Here is a 17,221-nt window from a genome sequence, read left to right as displayed (position 1 = left end):
TATGATGTGATACTGATTTTTTCAAGATTAACAGCTATTTACAGTCATACAGGTTATATTTCCCATCAGCTAATAAGTTTGATACATAAACCTGCAAAAGAAAGGGAGGGTGGAAATATTTCTCGAAAACAAATTCAATGTTTTTAGCGGTTGGTTTTTTTTTTTCCACCTCTAATGCCCTCTCTTTACCTGTCATCTTTATACAGTTTTACAGCATTGCCAACTTGCACAGAAATGTGCTCCAAGCATAATGAAGCTTCTCATACCATTTTGTCTACTGCTGCAGGAGAAGATGTTGCACCCAACTGTGTAGAAGCATCAGGGATAGTGCTGTCGAAACATACCAAGGACCTTCAACACCAGTCAATGAAGATGAAGGGCCAGATCTTAAGACCTTCCGCATGCATGCGCATTGCATTGTGTGGCATTAAACAATTTCAGCATTGCTTACATACTATATACATATATTAATTATATATGTATATATTGAGGTTTGGCTGCAATACTTTACTGAAGTGTGTTATGAGGGTCCAGGGAGGATATGCATGAAATGGTCATTGTGCAACAGAAAGTTTCCCTACAATCTCTTTGGGCAAATGCGTGGTACCTCACATAAAGAACAGGCATTTTGTGGTTTTGCTCACGCCAGCAATTCTTAGGGGTATGCAGGCTATACAATCAAAATTATTTGAATTGTGCAGTAAATGACTCATGCTGTTAAGATATGTCTGACATACAGTAGATTTATTTGGCTGACACTTATTTGCAAGAATGATAACTTCTCCATGAGTATTCCTGGATATTAAATTATTCTTATTCTGGGCTAAATCTGTGAGAGACTTAGTTACTCACCGAAAAACAAAATTAAGTCTTTTTTTCCTCTAGCAAAAAGAGGTATGTGGTGAGAAATTACATTCAGCTTCTGTGAAAACTGACCAGATTATTGTTTGGGTTTTTTAAATATCTAAATAACACAAGGGAATCTGATGTGCACACCTATAAATCATTATACCAGTGTGATTTTCAGGTATGATGGCTAAGATGCCAATTACTGTATATGCCACCAAAGAGTTTACAGTTGGCTTAGCAAAAAAGGTGGTGCATAGCAAGCGACAGGATACTCCAGGGCAAATACTAAGGCTCGGGGCCTGACCCCGTAAGCGGCTCAGAGCTCTCAACTCTCAATGAAAAATGTACAGCACTCAACACTTTGCAGGAACAGGTTCCTGATTTCTAGAACTAGCATCCTATTTTACAAGTGCAGTTGCCTGCAGGTGCAACAGATTTCAGGCACAAGTACTACTGTCCAGAGCTCCGACTACCTGATTGGATTTTTAAAAAGTGCTCAGAGTTTAATTGAAGCAGAGTTAGGTCAAAGTTAAGCACTTTTGAAAATCCTGGCCTTAAATACTAGCATTTACTTCTGCAATTAATTGTGAATGCAAAACATCCCCCACAAAATTGGAAACTGAGTTAAGGACATTTTTAAAAACAAACAAAAACACCGTAAAGGCATTTGTGGCCTCCCAGTGAGTTGATTGAGAGCACTACTTGCATTTTAGCACAGAATTTGGTGCTATGTTTTTAGCACAATGATAATGTGCCTGAATTCTAAATTTGCAGTATGACTTATAAAATTTATTTCTGGATAGATTTAAATAAAAGAGAAAGGAAATGGTCTTTAGAATGTTTTTATTCTTTACATTTAACGTTCCAACTATGTTAAAAATTCAGTTGTTTTATACTACATCAATCTATTGAGCTAAAACACTAGGCCAAATTCCATCCTCATTTATGTAAGTGCAGTTTCCTCTGGAGTAAATGGGAGATGCACCCATGTAAATGTGGCCCACAACATTTATCTTTACAGCGTTGTTTGTGGCAGTGCAAGGAGAAGTTTAACTTCCGGTTTAGCTTGTTAAGCATTTATTTTCATCCTTATTTTATGCATCAACATTCATGGTGGTAGTTTAGAAAGAGTTTAGTCAAGTTTATAATGGCCATTCAGTTAGTTAAAGTTTGTCCATTATAAAATTAATGAGGCCTCTCCTAACTAATTCACAAGTTAAGACAAAGATTTACAAGTGTGCCTCTGGGTGGCGTAAGCACAAATGTTTTTGTTTTGTTTTTTGAAGAGATTCAGAACATGTCCAGACTCTTAAATTCCTGATCCTGTAATCCCTCCACTCACAGCTCCCACTGGCTTTGACCAGAGTTTTGCATGCAAAAGAACTGCAGGCTTTATGTGCACAGAAAAATTGGATTCTGTGTACTATGCCTGTCTCTTTAGATCTATGAAAAGATAAATAAGCTACATGGCCTATGAAATGTCAAGACTGCATCAGAAAGTCTCATGTAAAATATTTTTAGCATCAGAAAAGGAGCTGTAGCACCTTCTGAGCCTGGACAAAAGCTTACTAAGCTATGCTACAGCTCTTAGAGAGAATGTGTAGGCCAACAAGAAGTAAAATCAGAACCCCCATGCTCAGGAAAAGCACCAATTTCAAGTTGTTTTTAAGGAACAAAGCTGTAAATTAGCAAACCTGGTTGGCTGTGGCTGTTGCAGCGAAGGGGACACTTGTGGCAGATGTTGTTGCTGCAGACACAGTGGCTGGCGTAGCACCGTGCACCATGGGAACTTTCGGAAGGAAAATCATATAAGCCAACATACAGAAGAGTGTAGCAGTATGGGAACCATGGCAACATGTGATAGAATAATTGAGCATGGTATTTATCATAGCAATAAGCCATGTGACGAGACATCATTGCCAGCGAGTGACATGCAATCACAGTGCAAAGCAGGACAACATTCCAGGGAGAAGGGGAGAAAGGGAAATGAAAGAGGAAAAAAAGGGAAAAATGCTTGTTACCATCAAATCAAGAAAATCAACAAACAAGTTCAATTGTTTCAATATGAAATCAACCAAAGTATTTTAAAATGTCCTTATGTTTACATTTTTATGTCTAAACAAAAACACAAACAAGAAAATCCAACCCAAGTATCTACCACACAAAAATTAATCAGTTTGAATGAAAGTATATTTTATATTTCTATAGTAAGATACAGTATGTTACTTAATACAAGATAGTTTCTAAACACAAACTCATAGTCCAATCAAAATCCACCAAGGAAAAATGTGCAATTCAGAACACTACTATCCAACTTCTAGGTGTCCATGTCAATTAAATAAAACAACTGCATTTAATTGACAGGTGTTAGTGCAGAGGGTGTGATGGGGGTGGGGGGAATGGATTGGCACAAGAGCTGTAAGTTAAAACCTAGCAGTGGATTTTGAGGGTCTGTGAGCTGCACCACAGGTTTAAGATAATCAAGAAACAAAGCTGGCACCTACCAACACTTGTAGCGGGTGTCATGCACAATATTGAGCCTGCCCATCATGCATTGCAACAGGAAGGTGGATTTGAAAAGGGAAAAGAATTAAAACAACCCATCACACGTGTAATTAGAAAATTTCATTTGAACAAAGAAGAAAAATTGTTATTATGGGAACAGTGGCATGTAACTGTCAGCACAATCAAATCATACAATAGCACAGTGATCAATTAGAACTAGTCTTAAGTGAAGAAAAAAGCTGATTGAACTGTGTGCTGGTACATTTTGTTTGCCTTTATTTCTATATAGCTTCATTTGTCTATAAAATATTACTAGAAAAGGTCTAGAGGCTTATTTCAAAATTCGGTTTTAATCTCATTCATTTTTTATCTTTTTGACAAACTTCGTTAGCATAAAAATAAATGTATATTTCTTTTAATCTATATTTTATTAAGATTAGAGGAAATGATCAAACATGTTATTTATCTTGAACACTCTCAGGGTAAGCCAGCACCCAAAATTATGTTAATCCTAGCACTAAGATTATATGGAGATATGCAGGATAATAAAGAATGAAGGAGTGGGATTGTTTCACCCGTTCTCCAATCCATATGCACAGGGGATCCTCCACACTGAGTTCTCCCTGCCTAAACCCGTCAGTCTCTGATGCTGCTGAGGAGAGTGCGCAGGTTGAGAGTTGGAGCAGGCTAAGGGAAACGTTCTCTTTTCTGCAGTTGTCCCAGGAAGAGATGGGGCCAGAGACAGTTGTGGGGGGCCTGCCAGGGGCCAGAGCTGGTGTGGAAGGGCAGGGAATCTGTGCAGATGGCCCTGCCCCCCAGCAGTTCTTCTGAGTATCCACCACATTTGTAGCAGGCCAGCGGAATATAGGGGAGAAGGACTACATGAGGGGATGGATCCTCATGGAGTTTCCACTCAGGGCTACCTTATGTGGGTTTTCCCATAGGAAGGGATGGTTCGACCCATGGTTAGTCTTGTGTCCTTTATTCCTCCAACCCCTCTAGAGGAATCTCATGTGTCTTGGTACTGCATAGGTGTTAGGACTAGGATTGTATGAAGAAATGGTTTCTCAGTTCACTGGCAGTTCCAAAAAATAAAAAAATAATTCATCTTGGGTCCAATGACATGTTTTGTTTGAAATGAAGCATTTTATTTTGATTTTGAACTTTTAAACAAACATTTTGATTTTTTCTTTTTTAACAACTGGAACAATTTGCAAATGTTTTGGTCAACCCGAATCTGCATTTTTTGCTAAATTTTTGCCCAGCTGTAGTAAGGGCAGTGGTAATTTTGCATACAGTATTATTTACAATATGTAGACACTGTGGGGTAAGCTGAAGATGAAGTGTCAGCTTTAACTCTGATTTTCCTCACATTATTTATTTTGTATTTTAAATACAGGATAAAAAGTGCAGGTCTCCCACATAGCCCCCAGCACAAGCTAAGCATACTTGACCGGCACTGTTTCTACACTGAAGAACACACCTTTACTGACCATATGTTGTTGGGTCTGTGGGCCCATTGACCATAGTAGAACATCAATAGTACTTAGATAATTGTTCAGTTGAGAGAGAATCTTGTAGCCTGTCACTCTCTTTGTGCTATATAAATACATCTCTACCCCGATATAACGCTGTTCTCTGGAGCCAAAAAATCGTACTGCATTATAGGTGAAACCGCGGTATATCGAACTTGATTTGATCCGCTGGAGTGCGCAGCCCCCCCTCCACCCCGAAGTGCTGCTTTACCGCTTTATATCCGAATTTGTGTTATATCGGGTCGCATTATATCGGGGTAGAGGTATAATAATTAATTAATAAGAAATGAATTCTCCAAAGAGACATCAATGTCAATAGAAGCACTACATTTTTAGGCATGCCCAACTGCCAGTTTTCAAATTCCAGTACTTTGGCAATCTCATTTATTTTAGCTAGCTCCATATTGAGAAATCAGTATTTGCATGTTTTTTGTTTCTTACCTGAAGCTTAAAAATTATAGCACTATAAACAAAGGGCCCAATTCTTCATGTTCCATCATACTGAAAGTTTTTTAAAAAGACTTTCTTCCCTATTTAATCATATTGTTAGATAATTTTACTCTGATATGAATTAAAATAAATTAAATAATGAAGTCCTGAAAATGGGGATCATATGAAACTGGAAACAGACTCTGAATGACACTGTCTGTGGGAGCTATACTATTACCTTAGAGAGACAAGGTGGGTGAGGTAATATCTTTTATTGGACCAACTTCTGTTGGTGGGAGAGACACAGGCTTTCGAGCTGACACACAGCTCTTCTTCAGCTCTGCGTAAGCTCACAAGCTTGTCTCTGTCACCAACGGAAGTTGGTCCAGTAAAAGAAATTACCTCACCCACCTTGTCTCTAATGTCCTGGGACCAACACAGCTACAACACCACTGCACACTATTACCTGGATACAATATGGCAATAACAAAATGAAAGTATTGCGCCTGAATGGTGATGCATGTTATCTTCCTAGCTTGTGCTATGTGGTGCATAGATTTATAAGCCATGTTGCCCCGGCTTGCACAATGCCAAAGCCATGGTCTTTTGGTGAAATAAAATAGTTATTAATATAATTAATGCTGGGGGATAATATGGAAGTTAATGCCTGTTATTACTAGAAGACACATTTAAGGTTATTGGAGAAATGGCATCATTAATCCTTCTAATTATTTTATTCTTTCTATTAAACAAAAAAGAATGTAATTATTCATGAAAGATCTTTAAAAGGAGGGCTATTTAAAGGAAAGGCCTCATCCTGCTTGCTTTACTCACAGGTGAATTGCTACTGAAGTCAATGGGACTACTTGTGGGAGCGAATATGTGGCCCAATATTTGGCCCTGCACTACAAACTATGTGCTAAACACATTGCTCTCAATTACACCCACACAACCTCCATGATGTCAATGCGGTTGCATGAGTATAACTGAAAGCTGTGCCACTCTATGTTATTAGACATGTACAAATGCCCTATTTATTATGTTTTACATATTTTATTATACCTAGTATATTACATCATTCCATGCATAATTAAGTCTACATGCTGAAAACAAGAGTTAGCTTTTTGTAATGATTCTCTGAAATATAACTGTAAAGCTTTCACCTTAAATTTTAGTTTGCGTTATCATCATCATTAATGTTATAACCAGTACACACAGTTTTGAGAGGGATTTGCAGCAAATGAACATAAGGCAGCAATGAAAATACTAGCTAGAGTGCAATAACTTGCAAATATGAAGACATAATGCAGTAGGACCCACTTGCCAATAATAAAAAACATTTTTGCTATGACCTTTAATATTAATCTTGACTTCAAAAGCTTTGATTTACTAATAAGAATGTATGAATAGTGAATTTGCTAGTTCAAATGTTCCTTGGCTTTGCAGCACAAGGCAGCATTTGATTTCAAGCATGTGTTAATTTAACTGATTATAATTTCTCAGATAAATTATGTTTAGAGAGAATACAGTAATTTTGATGAATACTCTGTTTTCACTGGGATTTTAAGCAGTTCCTTTTCCTCATTATATATATGTTTCCTACTTCTGATTTGCTGTTCACTCAGTTTTTTTATTCAGTTAAATCTAGAAAGCACCACATAGACCAGATTATCAGTAGAGAACAGGAGTGCTTCAATCTGAATGAAGAATTAGTGTTACGGAGCCTGCTCCTGCTCCCATTAATATTTCAAGGGGAGCAAAATTAGTTCCCAGAGGAGGAGGAATAGGGGGGTTTGCGGTACTGCTATCCTTACTTTTGAGCTGCTGCTGGCAGTGGCACTGCCTTCAGAGCTGGGCAGCTGGAGAGCCGTGGCTGCTGGCTGGGAGCCCAGCTCTGAAGGCAGAGCCGCCGTCAGCAGCAGCGAGAAATACGGATGCATGATATGGGATTACCACCCTTACTTCTTCACTTCTGCTGGTGGGCTACCAGCTGCCGCTCTCCTGCCTCCGCAATTGCAAACGGTGGCAATACTGCGGCCCCCTTAAAATAACCTTGTGACCCCCCACCCCCGCAACTCCCTTTTGGGTTAGGACCCCCAATTTGAGAAAACTGGTTTCCTCCATGAAATCTGTATAGTGTAAGGTAAAAGCACACAAAAGACCAGATTTCACGGTTTGTGATGCGTTTTTCATGGCTGTGAATTTGGCAGGGCCCTAATTATTACAGCTGGATTCTGGCCTATCGCACTTTAAACAGGTACAGATTAAGGACTAGATTGTGAGTTGCTCTGTGCCTAAGTGAAAGTGAGGGAGCACCAGGAACCTTCACCCTCTTGTTCTTTTCACCGGGAGCATTACCACTGCTCCTTATTAGTACCACTGGTGTCAACTCCTGACAAAAGGCTGGAGAGCAATAAGATCTTGGCCTCATCCTTCACACTGGCCAGGCCTGAGGGGAAGCATGTGCGGCACCTGTTTAAAGGGTGGCAGAGCTGCCATTCCAGCATGCACTTTCCAAAGCCTGTGAAGGTAGGGGTAGTTATCTGTGTGAGACACAAGGGATGGATGCTAAAATGCTCTGATCGCACTCCCAACAGACCCTGTCCCACAGGAGTCTGGGTGCAGCTCTGACCATGACAGGGCTTGGAGGCAACTGGAGATTTAGGTACTACATGTATCCTCTTTTTTCCCTCCATGCACCTTTCCATGCAAGACAGCTGAATCTGAGCTCTAGAATGTGGAGGGAATGTCTAGGTGTGTTTGAAACACAAATCCAACATTGTTGCCAAATATGAAATTCAGCCCAGATGAGAGGGCCCATCTAAGGGCCTCCAGATCACATACATCCTTAATGTACAAGTCCTGGAGAGAGTCTTGCCCTCTGGGGCCTCTTCTCTCTGGTGAATTTCATCAAGAAATTAAAAAAAACCCCAGTCATTACTCTTTGGGGCATGATCCTGAATGGTGCTGAGCCCCTTTGACTCCCACTAAAGGACTTAATCTTGAAATGTGGCAAGTGCCTTTTGGGAGGTGCCGGGCATCCTCAACTCCATGTGAAGTCAAGACAATGGGCTTGAGACCATCCAACACCTCTCAGGACTGGGACTGTTGTGTGAACCTCCCAAAAATATGCTGTAAGTTCTCCTCCTGGTTCCGTTGGAAATTGATTGAAAAATACCATTTCCACAGCTGTGCTGACCTCACTAATGATAATGATGCACAAACAAGAATTAAACTAATTTTAACTCCATAAAAACTGGGGGCCACACAGAAAAGTAAAAAGTGTTATTTTAGTGGGCAATAATGTTGTTTTAAAGTTTCTGTGAAGGCATCAGATCAATGGAAAACTAAAAAGGGTGCTAGTCTGCCCCTTAATGGTAATTTTTAATAAAAAAATGAAAAGCAGAATTGGTACAATAGCTTGTGCAGGCTAAATCCTGAAACCATTAGCCTGTCCCCTCTGAATGCAGATTCCAGAGTCCCAATGGAGTTTCAATGAGTCCTGAAGTTCTTACTTAGGCCAAATGCCCACTGACTTCAATATGAAGTTGCCTGAGTAAGGACCGAGAAAGGCCCCATTTAATTGCTGACATTCCCTGTCAGTTATGTGATGCAACTGCATTTTTATTTATACAAATGACATTAATGATCCTGATGGTAATGGGCCCGATTCTGTGGGGGCTGAAAGTGCCAAGGTGCCAAACCCCCACTGATTTAAGGGAAGCTGAGGGGCTCCTTACCAGAGATGCACAGCACTAACCAAGATCAGGGGAGCTTTTAAAATATGCGAAGCCTGCAGGATGGACTGTGATTGTCTACTATGTAAATACATTTTAAATGTTTCTTTTAAATATGTGCATTAGAGGCCTAATCCAAAGGTCACTGGAATCAATGTCTTTCCCGGTCTTTCCATTGACTTCAATGGGCTTTGAATCAGACCCTAGATGCCAAATGGGCTTCAGTGGCTCCAGAGAAGTTATACCTCATGTCAAGTAGCTGTTCCATATATGTAGATTACATGTATACATGTTGATTGAATGACAGACCACACCACCAAAAATGGAGCGGTAAGAGTCAATCATGCTGATGTGGCTGAAACACGTCAAAATAGTTAGGAAATGATTTTTCTGTTTCTGATAGCCAGTGTTCTCATTTTTGTTACCTACATTTTTTAAAATGCCAGTTCTTTGCCGTTAAAATTTGCCTTTCACAATTTAACTAAAACAATTATAGCAGAGTTTTAAACAAAGTGGAAATATGGATTTTTATGAAGCAAGTAGTGATACAAACTTATGATAGATCCAATCCTGCAGACTTTATGCAACAAAAATTGACTGCAGCGAGATTTCTTTAGAAGTAATGAGTGCAGGTTTGGGCTCTGCAACAATCAGACTAAAATATTAGGTATCATTTTATCATTCTTGACTAAAAACAACTGAGGGTTCTATCTTGCTCACACTGAAACTAATAGAAAATGTTTGGTGTCTGATTTCTTTTACAGGTACACTTTCAGTGTGCTTCCATATTAGTTTAGCTGTAATGCCATCTAACTGCATTTCATGATCACTAAGTAAAATTCAAAACCTCACCCTTTACAAAGTGATATGGTTCAGAAGTACTATTGCTAAATAAGTTAAGGCAAAGGGGTCTTACAGCAAAAAGGAATAATACAAAATAGCTCAATAGATGTGTAATAAAGTATTAATTAGGAAAAAGAGAAAGAAGAGAACAGATTTCAGAATCTGTTTTGAAATGATAGATCATGTGCTTCCAAAATATTGATTTTCATATTAGATTGGAGAACATCTACCCAGCTTCCAAGACAAGCATACACAGAAACAGCATTCTACAAGATCCCTACCTGATCACAAACACCCCTTAATTCCTTTCGTCAGTCTAAGCAAAAAACATCCTACTACAACTGTGCATATATCAATGACTATCAATCCAGATACCTTTAGAAGTTTATTACAAACACTGAACACTAATTTTGTGGCATATTTTGCTCTACAAAAACTAAAGAGATACTTACCTGGTGGGAGGAAGGCTGCATGCTGTTGTAACTGCATGTTGGCAAGAGCTTGTTGGTATTGGAAAATACCAGTATTAAAGACTGCGGTGGCACCATTGGTTTTTTCAAGCGCAGGCCTCTTTGGTAATGGGGGAAGTACAGCTTGAGGAATTCCCTGAACGGTGGATGAGTATAAAAAAAATAAAGTCCAGTCCGAAAAAAGAAAAAGAAAAAAGAAAAATCAGTAGAAGGCAAAAAAGAGTCAGGCAGCACCATGTTTATCCATGAGCAAGCAAGCACCAGAGCAGACTTAACTACCAAGTAAAAGGCAAGGTAATAGCTTTAAAAGGAAGCATTACTTTAGTCTAACAATAAAGTAGTATAAGTAAATGTATTGGAGCTCTATGTTATAGTAATGTGCTAAAATATTGTATAAAGCTTCAGGTTTTCAGTAAGAAGCAACAATATTGGGAAAAAAGAAAGCTGCACTGCTAGCTCCATGAGGATTGACAAATAAAAGCAATGTTAATAGTAATCTCACAGAGTGAATGAAACAGATAAGATAATATTAAAAATTATACCCACAGTTCCCAAAGTCTAACTAGACATGCAAAAATGTACCAAAGCATGCTGGTACTTTAACATTGCATTACAAATGTTAAATCTACATAAGAATATCACTAAGCCATGCCAAGCAAACAGATACATAAAAATACAGTAATAAATACTTTTTTAATGCCCTCAAAGTACTTTACAACATTTACAACATTCTAAAAGGTGGTTAAACTGAATGTGGGCTGCTGCGCTTTAGGAACATTTGTTTGGCATATACATTTATGTGTATATTGTATTCTTTCCCACTAATTGGAACAGGAAACCACACTCAGTTTTCCATTGTATTTCAATATTTTACAAATTAATAAAAAAAAGTGTATCTACAATAAAGCTACATGCCAAGCTAAAAGGTGAAAGGTCATAGTACCAGGTCAAAGGTTGCCTCGAGGGGTCGCTTCAGTGATTTGACAGCCGACTGAGTCTTAATTAGCAGGCAGCGAGCACATGATGGCAATGGGCCAGTGGGGTTCAAGCGCATTAACATAAACAGCAAGCAGAGGTGCATCATGGGGGCAGCAGTGCATTTTTGGGTAGGTGAGAAAAAACAAATAAAAAACAAATCATCGGAATGCCATATACAACGAATAACAAGACTAAGCATGCACAATAAAGGCACTACTAAGTTGTTATTGTGAGGATACAACCTCTATGTAGTTAATTACAAACAAGATAATCTAACAGAAAAGAGTGAAAGGAGAGAGAAAGAGAGTCTGCCTTCTGTATTTTTGCTCAAGTATCCATAAACAAACATAGAAAAAGGCCTCTCTCATGTTCATTGTACTATGCTATGGATATCAAACCATGTTTTACATGAAGTAGTATTTTAATGGTCACATCATGTAGTTATGTAAAAATATAGGACAATATTAACAGCTAAGCAAGGAACAAAGACTGGACCCATTAAAATCAGTTTTAGATCACATTAAAAATTTACTTTAAGAATACATTTTAGCAAATAGCCTGTTTGTATTAATTTCTAATACCTTCAAATGTTTTCCTACTCCATGTAATTGCCATATTCAAGCATCCCTAATTGTGCAATTATTCATCCACACCATAATATTTAAGATGAACAAAATATGATTAAATCTCCCTCAAATAATGTTACAGTCTATTTGCTTGAAAACCTACTCTTAAGTAGTTTCAGATCTTATTTTTTAAATTAAGTAATTTTTAAGCATATTACTGGTGGTAAACCCCCCCCCCCAAGATTAAAGAAGAGGAAAACGAAGTTTAGTGTAGAAACAGGAATACCATTAATGGTAATTTATATGGATATACTTAAAGACAGAAATAATGATCCCTATAAATGGAGATTTATAGCAATATACACACACACACTATCTATATCTATCTATATAAATAGATAGATACATATTTTGAGTCTACATAGAAGTGCACACATGTATGTATACATACACACACACCCCTGTATACATCAGCTGCCAAAAATTAGTAAAATATTTTAAGTCTGAAACTATTTAAGAGTAGATCTGGCATCACATGCTCTAAAAGCTCATTACACTGTGTAGTGAATGGGATACCTGAACAAACATATCTTCAGCAAGAATAGTTAATAAATTAATCATTTTTTATCATCAATGTTACATTTTGAAGGTGTCTTCTGGACTCACCATGGCAGCTGCAGTAGCTGCTGCTTGGGCAGCTGCAGCTTGGTTGACCTGGTACTGGGCAGCCTTGATCTTGGCTTGCAAATGTGCAGGAGGGTGAAAATATTTGCACTTTTCCCGTGAACACCTCCCTTTGATGTAATCCATGCAGACAGTAACTGTGTTGTCGTTGGTATCGATCATTGCACTGTCAGCAGGATGAGCAAACCGGCAATCATTTTCTCCTCTATTACAATTGCCACGCTGATACTCTCGACATACCTGCAGCATCATTAAATGAAAACCAGTTAATGTGCCTGGGCATCACACGACATTGTTGACTTGAGAAAAGTGATCACAGAGAAGGTGTAAAATATAGTCGGCAATCTCAGGGAACTCTTTCAAAAACAAAAACTGGTAGCGCAAAGTGGCCTTGAAGTTTGGCATACTGAACTCATTTTAGAGGTCCCTTTATACTGCCAATGTGGTATAAAAGAGTCTGAGTAAAGGTGAATCAAGCCCAGAGAGTCTAAATCCATTGATTTCTATAATTGGCTACATTTGGTCCAATTCATCAACACGTACTAGTTTTGAAAAAATGTGTTTATGACGTTAATCTTGAATGATAATTGAAACAATAAGCCAAGGTCAAAACTACTTCACTGTAAAACACATTTCTAAAGTGAACTATTTGTTAAGGATTGTTTTATTAAGCTAAACATGTACAATTATTGTCAAAATGACCTTCCTAATCCTTTGAGATCAATCCCACAAGCTACATTTTTGGCTTCAATGCATTACATACTATTATCTCTATCATTTATATATATTTACATAGAGCTATGTCAGCAATGAGCATCAATAGAAATACAGCATTTAATGAAGTCTCTCAGCTATTCCATCCTTTTAACACAAGAGGGCACAAAAACACACAACAACCAATAGTCTGTTTTTTCTGAACCTCCCTCATGTTCCACAGTCTTTCAGCTAACCAACCCCCTTTTTTATCCCATGTAGGATTAAGAGTAGATAGGTAATCATTAGAAAAAAACAATACAGGGGCAACCAAAGCATTCAGAGGTCTTCCTGACAATCAAAACAAAAGCTTAAAGAACCAGAAATCCAGATATTCCTTTTGGCACAGGAGAATGGACACCCTGACTAGTTGTTCCAATTACAAAAACTTCCATTGGATACCAAAAACTACGAAAATCCCTCACTGGATGTACAACCCCCACTAATAGAACAGTAACTTCTCTAAGTGGTAACCTCCTTTCATTTATTGCATCAAAACGTTGGGCTTATTTCTCACTAACTTTGCAAGTCCTAAATTTAAGGGAACTACATTCAAACTTTAGTTTTATTGTCAACTCTTTACAAATCATGACCAATAATAATCACAGCAATGAGTTTTATATATTAACTTCCAAAACCCTTTGGAAAATGCAAAGGTTCACAAGCAGGTAAACTTGCACACTGAACAAAACTAATATAACAGATACAATTTTCTTATAAGGTGGGTGCCAACGAGTTTGGAACATTAGCATTTCCTCAGGAAGTCTGGTTCTGATCCTTACAACAACGCAAATAGTGTTCTTTGATTTTCATCTACACTAGCTCTCCGGCTACACTTCAACTCTCTGTACTCCTTAAAACCTCAATCAGATGTCATCTAAGACTCCTACCTACAGCTCATGAAACTGAGCAAGTGGCTCTATTAGAGGGTAATAGCAGCACTATTGTGAGTTTGCCAGCTCGGAGCATACATTTTGTCTGGCCATTGTCGCAGAGGTATTTGGAAAGTCCTCCATTTGGGGGCAGATTTGCCCATCCGTGTGTCTCGCATATTTCCATAGTCAAGGCCACAAATGAGACTCTCTTTATCTTTATGTTCATATTTAGGCGGTTATTCTACCAAAGTGATGATGTCAGGCTATATCTAATAGTTTCCCTTTGTTTGCTTCTTTACACTGAGTAGCGACTTTACCAACCTACAGCATGTTTTAAATGTAAAAAATGCTGTATTTTTTTCACTGTGACAGCTATGCTAGATCTCCCAGGTACCTATGCCCTTAAAATCTACAATGATCTCTGGATTACATTTTTCTGGCAATAAAAAACACTGTGTCATGAGAAAATTCTCTCTCTCTCAGATAAGAAGCAGTAGCTCAAAGGAGTCCGATGCATCAATTCAGCCAGATCTGCAATGTTTGGATAAATTTTAAAATGATCCACACTGAAACCAAACAAACTTTTTTGAAATTCAGAAAAGTTCAGTCAACTCTTTCCTTGCTTTTCCCTTTTCTGTTTCATGTTCTTGTCTACTTCCTGATTTCTGCCAGGCCCAGAAGCAGAAATACAGAGAGGGGCAGGCTTCTACTCAAGGTATTTTCAGCTAAATGTATGATATATTGGAAATCTCCTGGGAAAATTTAATCTCATGAAATCTCCATCTTGATTTCCAGACTGACTGGTATGGTTAAATCTAGCTAAACATCCAAACTTCTGCATGATTAGCTGAACCAAACAAAACCTCCAAAACATTTCAAGTTGATCCTTTTACTAGTAACAATCATCAGCTTTATTGCAGGGATATTCACATTGATTCAAGGACTCCTATGGATTGCATACAGTTGTGTTCTATATCTGTCTTAAAACCAGATAGTTTTAATTTTCTTTTAGGAATGTAATCAAAGGAATAAAAGCTTTTAGGTATAGAACATGCTTAATTTAAGCTTCCTAGAGCATGTGTGTTAACTTAATGAACAATGTAGTACAACACTTCTGAAAATATACTTTTAAAATTGAAAACAGAACAAGTAATTTTCAAGTTTTGACCCTAAAATCCCGTCTTTTTTTTTTTTTTTTTTACTGGACAATGCCAAGGGCAGAGAGCTAAGCCATGAACCACTCTGAAACCAGTCTATAATCATATAATTTCAAATGATATTAAGAAATTCACTTAAAGAACAGCCAGGTACATGCCGTACAGACAAAGCACATTTTTTCATTGAGTAGGATCAAAGACATGTCAAGATTTACAAGTCAGCAGAGCATTTTTATAGTCAATAAGGTGCTAACTAGGAAAGATTTGCCCCTGAGTGTTCACATGCAAAAGCTAGATATTCTAGAAGCCAGACCAAAATAAGTTCATGTCCTTACGTTCTACAAGAAGAATAAATCAGATTCCATAAGAATAGTTTCTGTTTTTGTGAAGGAGAGAAGGGAAGGTTAGTATATAATTGTAGAGGAACCACTAAGTGAACTCAGATATAGTCTGAATCACAGTCAAAACAAAACAAAAATATCCAAAGATGGGAAGCACCTGGATAAAAAAAGAACACTGTCTTGAAATGTCTCAACAAATCCACTGGAAGGACAGAAAACTGGCTTAACTAGCAGACTGACTGTTTGCTTTCAGGAGCAGTGAAAATAGCAGAGGAAGCAGAATTACTAGCAACATCCTATTTTCCATTTAACACAAATAGCTAGTCTCCTTTGTACAGATGGCTCCCTGAATCCAACAGAACAAACTGTGGCATATCAAAATTGTCTAATCAGTCTGAGAAGGCAGGGACACCTCCAGGCATTTCTCCTCCATTCTGCTTTCTCATTCTGAACTTCACCACATCTCTCCACTCAGATCAACGCAACAGTAGCTCCACTGCAAGCAGACAGCACAAAAACTCCTAAGTGTCTCTTGGCTGATTTAATACAGACATGTAACTAGGGGCTTGGCGGCACAAGAAAATTGTAGCAATTTAACTAAATCAGTTTAAAAACTGTTTAGTTAAATTGATTCAGCCAACACCCTTATGTTGTAGACACTCTTATTTCACTTTAGCAAAAGCTGGTAAGGAATTTACTTCCACTAAATTGAGCATATAAAAATTAAATGCTTTGCTGAAGCAGGCCGTAATGCTGTTATTTGTAACAGACAGCAAAGGTGGAGAAGAATCCGTGAACAGGAAGGCAGAGAGTAGACTTGAAGCGAGGGGTAGAGGATTATTTCTTGCAAGCTCCAAGGGCAGGGAATGAGTGGGGACCTGTGAAGAACTGAGCAGGGACAGAGGTAAAAGCTCTGGTTCAAATGGCCATTGCTTCAGAACAGGATTCTCCTGTTTTGTGCCACTGAATATGGGGGATGTGGCTGAAATGTGAGTAATCCATGTAACTGTCCAAGGTTCCCAAGAGGACTCCCTGAAACACCAACATCCATGTAACTTTTGAGAAGGGCCATCAGTATGGTGGTGTTACTTCACAAGTGAATGTTATCAGAGGGAAAGAAGCTCTGCTCTCTCCTCTGTTGTGAAAGTTTTCTCAGGTCAAAGTGAAGACCTATCCAGGACAAGTTCTCAAATAATTAATATTTTCCATCAGGAAACTTGCGACAAATGAGAAATTTCTTAAGTCCCAATGCCTATTTCCAGGAGTTTGTAACTTGGCCGTAACTTTTCTTTCCTTTTTCTTTTTCTTTTTTCATTCAAAGTTCAAAGGAAACCTGCTTGGCCATTTTTAAAGTTTATTGCTTTCAGATGCTTTCTGGGGCTTTTTAAATTTTGAAAATGTCTCTTAGCTCTTGGTTAATGCCATTTGGTGTTCTGGGAGGAGAACAGCACTCTGTTGTAGAAGAATTTGGTTTGTCACTTTGCTAATGTTTTTAAACA

General features: G+C 38.2%; 1 protein-coding gene and 1 long non-coding RNA gene across 18 annotated transcripts in view; one reads left to right on the top strand and one right to left on the bottom strand.

Annotated features, from left to right (window-relative positions):
• Positions 1-2,537, top strand: part of LOC128843405 (uncharacterized) — a 169,716-nt gene extending 167,179 nt beyond the window's left edge. The window contains exon 3 of the long non-coding RNA XR_008446261.1: positions 287-2,537. This is a non-coding gene — a long non-coding RNA (uncharacterized LOC128843405). The remainder of the gene's footprint in view (positions 1-286) is intronic.
• MBNL1 (muscleblind like splicing regulator 1) overlaps positions 1-17,221 on the bottom strand; it is a 195,936-nt gene that overhangs the window by 7,840 nt on the left and 170,875 nt on the right. For 10 of the 17 annotated variants that reach the window (XM_054040206.1, XM_054040220.1, XM_054040219.1 and 7 more), the window contains 5 exons: positions 12,579-12,836; positions 11,312-11,365; positions 10,351-10,504; positions 3,354-3,389; positions 2,544-2,638 (listed from right to left, as the gene is read on the bottom strand). In XM_054040206.1, coding sequence (XP_053896181.1) covers positions 2,544-2,638; positions 3,354-3,389; positions 10,351-10,504; positions 11,312-11,365; positions 12,579-12,836 — 597 coding nt within the window. The remainder of the gene's footprint in view (positions 1-2,543; positions 2,639-3,353; positions 3,390-10,350; positions 10,505-11,311; positions 11,366-12,578; positions 12,837-17,221) is intronic. The other 7 variants (XM_054040209.1, XM_054040215.1, XM_054040210.1 and 4 more) reach the window with 4 other exon arrangements.

Source organism: Malaclemys terrapin, chromosome 9 (assembly GCF_027887155.1).
Source record: "Malaclemys terrapin pileata isolate rMalTer1 chromosome 9, rMalTer1.hap1, whole genome shotgun sequence".
NCBI classification, from domain to species: Eukaryota; Metazoa; Chordata; order Testudines; family Emydidae; genus Malaclemys; species Malaclemys terrapin.
Note: the sequence above shows the minus strand (reverse complement) of the source record. Positions and strands in the feature narration are given on the sequence as shown.